Raw genomic sequence first — 7035 nt, 5'->3', positions numbered from 1 at the left:
AACCATGTACAGCTCTTTTCATGCAGGGTCCCCCCCCCCCATGTTACACGTTTTCCTGTTTAAAATAACATAACCCGATGTAAACATAATTATGGGGAACAGAGTTATTTTTTAAAAAAAAACAGTGCAATTTTTGTAAATATCATTTCTCTTTTGAGATACAGGTGTAATATATATATATATTTATATATGTTGAGGGAGGCAAAATGATTGTTGTCTCCCAGTAGAAAAATATATTAAGCAACCTATCTGTCTTGAGACTTTTAATTTGGCCCAAAGAGTTAAACAGTCCTGTGCTGTGTAATAAATTAAAGAAGTATTTCTTCGTTTTGTGTTGGTCTAAAATGAATGTAGAGTGGATAGGGAACAGGGAGCAGTGAGGGAAGAACCTCTGACTATCCTGGCAACAGAAGAAAGTACTAGCATTTGAAAACATCTTTAAGGATTATAACAGAAAGTCGTTACAGAGGAACACGGGACTTGAGCAGATTATTGCACATCTGAGGTGGGTTCTTATGTATCTTAGGGCAACGTATTGATTTATTTACTCTTTGCCATTGACACCGGCACTTGTTTAAAATTTTAATAGGTGCATGATTAAAGAGCCACTTGTGAAAATTCCAAAGTGGGTTTAGATGATTATTTATTTGGTGGCAGTGACTGATACATTTACTCATCCATACAGCTTGCAAAATACAAGCTTACATCTCTTCAAGGCTGTCCTGGGAGGATGCAGAGGAGGACAGGGCTCATGCACCTTTAATAGAAGAGGGAGTTTCAGCAGGGAGGTTTGGCAGCCTGAAAGCCACTCCTCCTCCAATTCTGGGCTTGTTAAAGCACACAGAAGGGGACATTCCAATGTAAGCCCATCTGCCAAGTCCCATTTTCAGATATGTTCCTGGCTGCCAGCACAAATCCCCCTCCCCTAGTCTGAGGTTGCTCCAAGTGAATGATGGATGAACTCCCACAGGCCAGCGTTCTGTATCATGTGCACCTTGGCTTGTTGGTGGGTTGGCCATGTCAAAATCAGCTGGAATTCCATGGAGAACTCTCTTCTGTAGCTCCGGGCCACTCAACAAGGCAAGCGTTTCCAAGGTTCTGCTTGTCAGATGTTTCATCTGTTTCAATATCGGTGGGATAATCATGTTTGCTACACCAGGCAGTGGATGTACGGACAGACAAATCTGTACATTTTGTTTTCTTTCCATGCAATTTCCCCAATATTAAGTTGGGTTTACTTATTTATTTGATTTATTATTTGATTTATATCCTGCCCTTCCTCCCAGCAGGAGCCCAGGGTGGTAAACAGAAGCGCTAAAAAATACTTTAAAACATCATAAAAACAGACCTTAAAATACATTAAAACAAAACGTTAAAAACATTTTAAAAAGCTTTAAAAACATCTTTAAAAAGGGTTAAAAACATTATTAAAAAAACATATTAACAAGCAATTCTATGGGGTTCACCCCATTATGAATTCATTATGAATGAATGGGCTCCTGCTGGGAGGAAGGGTGGGATATAAATCAAATAATAAATAAAATGAATAAATCCTCCCCAACCTCAAAACAGGCCTGCATAAAAATTCATATCCATCATCATGCACATTTCTTCTATCACATGCATTTTGCCTAGTGTAAACATTTTTGCAGGCAATTTGCCATTAACAGAGTGCATTTGTAATGTTCTTTACCACTAATATACCCATTTTCAAACGCATTCAGTCCCCAGCATCTCCAGGTAGGCCTGTGAAATACTCTGGCCTACAACTCTGTAATGCTAGCATTTGGTTGGAGAACAGCATCAGAAAATTTGGAGCAGTGCACATTTCAAAAGAGAGCTGTGTTTCAGTTCACCCGTTGGTTTGGGAAATGCAGTTTTGAGAAGTTTGCATTAAAATGCTGACTGAGCAACTTTCTCCCCCCCATGCCTAAGTGGATGCCATAAGTGCTCTCTGTGCACTCCCAGTTGTTCTATGGTTATAAGGAAGCTATCAACTGAATTTACTCTATGTCTTCGATAATTATTGGAACCACAGGCATGGGAGTGCACAGTGCAGGTACTGTACAGTCAGAAAGTGGCCGTGTTAAAGTTGTATCTACAGTCGTCTATGTTGTGCAAATGTGTCCTGGAAGTGATTATTCCCTGTCATTTTTAACTCAAGCTAAGCTTTTTTTGTACATAAGGAGGACACAGGAATATAAGGAGAGCCCTGCTATATCAGACCAAAGGCCTGTCTAGTCCAGAATCCTGTTTTCTATTGTGGCCAACCAGACACCTATGGAAAGCCCACAAGCAGAATATGCTAATTTTAAATAACAAGCACAACCACAATTATTATTTCCACAATAACGGAAAATCGCAAGACCGCTCTAATGGTATAGACAAAACAGGGACATTGAGGACAAGTTGCAGAAAATAAGATCTGTTCCTGCTGGAATGTGCTCTTGATTTCTGATAGCGACTCTTGCTTCCTTGGACAGAGGATGGAGATGTGTGTGTGAGTGTGTGTAGAAGCTAGCCTACTGTACAAAGGTTAAATTTGCACCCATTGCTCTGCCCACTGGCATGTGGCCCCGACAAAGTTGCCCGGAAGGGAATGCAGCCCTTTGGCTGATAAAGATCCCCTACCCCTTGTCTAAGGGTTAGTGCAATGGGGATGGGCTCCCACCCCGGGGATGGGCTCCCACCCCTTTTTTCAGCTGTGGAGAAGGGCTTTTGGGCTCAGGTCAGCATCAGAAGACTCTGCCTTCTCACTCTGGAGATGCATCAGGGTCATGGCGGGAACGTTTGTCTGGCTACCAAGGTAAGTCAAGGTGTGTTGCCCTTCAACCTTTCACAGATGAAAATGGCGGCATGCCTGAAATATCCCAATTCTCATGCCAAGGTTTGGCCCGTAAGCTGGTCTCCCATTTATCATACATTGCTGAAGGCTCTACTCTGCTGGCTGTATGCTGTGTTCATTGACCCTGCAATCGCCTGCTCCACTGATTTAAAATCCAAGAAGGTGTGTGTTTGATTTAACGTATACTTGAAAAGCATAACTGCTGTACAATATCTTCAGTAGAGGATGGTGGGGTGGGTCAGCGGCACTTATCTGACTTCCCAGCAGCGGAGTCGCTGCTCTTTACTGGGAGTGAGAGTGGGAGGGGCAAGGCAGCAGGGAGGTTGGCGCTGTGCGAACACACTGGCAGGAGCACTGGGTTCACTTTGCCAATGTGTCTGCACAGCATTAACCGCTCTGCCGCTTTGCCCCTTTTCCTCCTGCTAAGCAACACCAATATACCTTCTGGCAGGTCAGGTAAGCACCACTGCCCCACTCCCACAGTCCCCCACTGATTGCCTTATATCAGCAATTCAAGATATGCCTTCACCACCGCTGTGCATCGGCTGCTCACTGCATGATGCCTTTTGTTTGTGCCCATGCATTTATGTGCATGCAGACTAGAATCAAGACGCGTTCACCAAAACCACTCTCTCAAGAGACTGAACTTCTAGAGAACGTCTAAATCCTGAAGACTAGCAATGTTACTGACTCACACAAACATGCTGGAACAGGGCAACCCCAAGAGGCAAAAAACAGGGACAAAATAGATACAGGGACAGAAAAAAGATGGGCTGTCCTTGGTTGGACAATATGTAAACCTGGACAAGCTGGGATGGAGAGACTGGGAATTCTGTCGCGCCATCTCTGGGGTTCTTAAGCGCTCCAAGCAAAGCGAGATTGATGGCATTTGGGGCAGTTGTCCAGCCTTGGAATCTCAGCAAATCCTTGAAATTATTGCCATCTAGAGCCATTCTTGTAAGAATGGAGAAATCATGTGGGTCAGGTAGGTATGGGGACAAATTGGATTCAGTTCACATTTAAAAGTGAATCTACCTAATTTGCACTTTCCGAAACAATATGTGGACTGAAATCCTTTGAAATTTACATTTCTCTGAATTTCACAATGCAGTTCTCCAGCCAAGTAATAATGTACAAACAGTATGCACAGAAATGCATTTATTAGTAAAATAATATACAAAAATGCATTATATTTGGGAAAATTGCTGAGCGAAAATGTGCATAAGACAAAATTGCATGCCAAAATGTGTATATTAGGAGAAATGTGCCCTAAAATGCTTGATGAATTTTCAGGAAGACTTTGTTTAAAAAATCGCAACCTGATATGGAAATGTGGAGAGCCGAGTTTACGACTCAAAAAATGAGAAACCGAAATTGTCAGATTTGCTCACCCTGTGGGACAGGCCACCAAGTATTTCTAACCCAAATGGGCCCTGCCCCCTAGAGAACTGGTAACAGAGGCATCACTAGGCGGGTGTGGGAGGTGCGGACCGCACCTGGGTGACACCATGAGAGGGATGACACCCAGAGCCGCCGCGGGGGCTCCCCTCTGGCTGGCGCAGAACCCAGGAGTGCACAAAACCCGCACAAAGGTGCCCAGAGCCCAGACCGGAGAGGAAGTGAGGGACGTGTGAAGGGGAAGCGGTCCCAGGAGGAGGAGGAGATCTGCCCGCTGGCTCCCTCAGTGCCCCAACAAGGCAGGCCAAAGGCAGGCTCTGGGCAAGTGGGCAGGTGAGCCCCTCCCCGCAGTGGGCTGGGGCTGGGCGGGGCTCGGGGGAATGTCCTTGCCGGCCTGCCGACAGCTCAGAGCCGCCAATCAGGGCATCCTGGCAGACAGTCAGTGCGGCCGTCAGGCCCCGCACTGGGTGACACCAACCCTAGCGACGCCACTGACTGGTAATGCTGTTGCAGGATGTAGCCACGTTGTTGGCCCTTCCCATGTGATGAGCCTCCTTCTAACATTGTAGAAGTGGCATGGGATGAAGCTGTAATGGAAGAGCAACAATGTTGTTCCTGTAAAATAAGAACCAGCGGCAGTTGCTCCATTAGGGCAAATGAGGCACTGCCCCACCAACCTCCATCTGCCTTCAGCCAGTTCTCATCTACCTGCCTTCGTACATACAGCCAGCCAGGAGTTGGCCCTGCTGATCATTGGCTCTGGTTTCACCTACTCTTGGTCTCCTTGTCTTCTGCCCTACCAGTCCCACTGGGCACCAGTCGGCACTGATAAGAACTGACCCTGATTTTTGCATCTCCTGTGGAGAAGTGTCCCATTGAAAACAATGCAATGGAACTTGCTCACAATGAATCATTTACTGGATTGTATCCACAGGGTGTAAACTGTCCCTGCTGTTTTAGGTGATTATCAATGCAACTGAAGTTATACCACTGGTAACCCGAACAATTCAGTACTTTTGTTTGTATTGCTGTATTTTTTTCTATTGCCGACATTCTCTGTCAAATGTCGATTTGTAAGTTGTTACACCTTTAAATCTGGAAAACAGAGAGAAAAATAATACTCCTGTGCAAAATTTACATTACCATTAATACAAATCTTACAAGGTCAAGAAGTCTAAGAAATGTTCAAATCAGCGGTTGAATAACAAGACGATCCCATTGGTACGTAAAATGTTAAAGTTCTTAGAAACCTGCAAAGCTAGTTTAAGCAAGCTTAAAGAAAACCCTACAGAAACTAAACAGCTGTCAAACTTCCCAAGAAGTTGTTTAAGAAAAAGCACAATGGCAACCATCAAGGAGGTTTAAGAAATATCTTCAGAATGAAACAATGAAAGATGCAAAGTGGGTGGTGTATTTTCCAAACACAGGAATCGCTGAATGAATGAAAACTAAAGACTGTCACCCACAGAAGTTCACGTGGACCATCTTCCAATCCCTGTTGGTGATAATATTATAGGAAAGATCTCCTAAAATATTGCCTTTTATAGGAATGTGTCCTCGAGGTGTGATTTGAAATGACAACAATTCCTTTTTGTAGCTTGTTGTGGTTCAAATTTGCAAACTGTGGTGTTGTTGTTACCTAATGCTCTTTCTAAAAAAAAAACAAAATCCAGTTATATCTCTGTAGTACTAATAAATAAATATGGATTGTCACATATCTGTCCATTTTCAGGCTGAAAACCCTACGTCAAAATACTCTCCAATGGCCTATAATTTTTTTTTATAAATAAGCAATAAAACTGTACATTAAAAGATATGAACTTATTTATGAGCTACAAAAGTAGGTTCCCATGCCTCCCAATTGCTAATCGTTTTCGAAATGTAAACAAAGAGGTTCAAGTATAAAAGTGAGTTACTTGTGACTTGGCAAAATATTTTGGCACCTGATCTTATATGGGTTCAAGGTCCTTTAAGAATCTATCACACTGATGCTCAATAAGCCAGTGTCAGGACGTTTAGTTCTTTGCTACCATATATCGCTGGTGAAACTAAGCTCTCTTGTTGAGAGTGGGAGCAAGGGGTTGTTCCTATGAAACTCTCGCTTGTCTTTCATGCTGTTGCTAAGAGGTAGCTGCCCATTGAGCAGCGTCAAGGGTATGTTACAGTAAGTGTGGTGATTACTGCTTATGGCAGCTAATGGCAAGGTTGCAGATTGCATGTCGTACTCATATCCTCTGCAATAATGTCTCGTTTCCACTGGATCCGGTTGTTGGTAATCAGCCAAGTCTGCTTGAGATGCAACCAAAGAAGCAGAGGCATCCGTCACAGCAATGGAAGGCATCGTCTGGAGATCCCCAAAGAGACCCTGTTCGGCAGAATCCAGGACTTGGCGCCGAGACAAAACCTCTTTCTTCTTTGCAGGCATTTCGTAGAGCAAGCTCTTCCAAAACTTTGAATTCAGTTTGCTGCTTTTCGGACCGTTCCACTTGATGACTGAGGAAAGTTTAATGGTGTGCTTTAAAGATTCTACTTCTTGGTAATTCACTTTGCCTTTTAATTCAGGGCACTCAATGAAAATCACTTTGATTTCTCCACTGACGAGCATGTTATGGAGTCTGTTTTCCATCTCAAAAATACTCCACCCTCTCCTGAGAATGTATTCTGGAGTTAGGACGACAATGAGTCTTCGGCTTTGTTCTATGCATCTGGAGAGATCTTCAAGGTATGCTGTAAACCAGAAGAAGAGACAGACAGTGAAATCAAGAAAAATATACACTGTAGAAAAAAGATTA

The 7035-nt window shown here is 43.5% G+C and overlaps 1 protein-coding gene across 2 annotated transcripts in view; it reads right to left on the bottom strand.

Moving 5' to 3' along the window:
• Nucleotides 1-5240: 5240 nt before the first annotated feature.
• Nucleotides 5241-7035, bottom strand: part of IL1RAPL2 (interleukin 1 receptor accessory protein like 2) — a 515439-nt gene continuing 513644 nt past the window's right edge. For both annotated transcript variants that reach the window (XM_061598749.1, XM_061598748.1), the window contains one exon: nucleotides 5241-6970. In XM_061598749.1, coding sequence (XP_061454733.1) covers nucleotides 6270-6970 — 701 coding nt within the window. In that variant the 3' untranslated portion in view covers nucleotides 5241-6269. The remainder of the gene's footprint in view (nucleotides 6971-7035) is intronic.

Source organism: Rhineura floridana, chromosome 16, assembly GCF_030035675.1.
Source record: "Rhineura floridana isolate rRhiFlo1 chromosome 16, rRhiFlo1.hap2, whole genome shotgun sequence".
Lineage (NCBI taxonomy): Eukaryota > Metazoa > Chordata > Lepidosauria > Squamata > Rhineuridae > Rhineura > Rhineura floridana.
The sequence above is the reverse complement of the archived record's forward strand: the minus strand, read 5'-3'. Positions and strand labels throughout refer to the sequence as shown.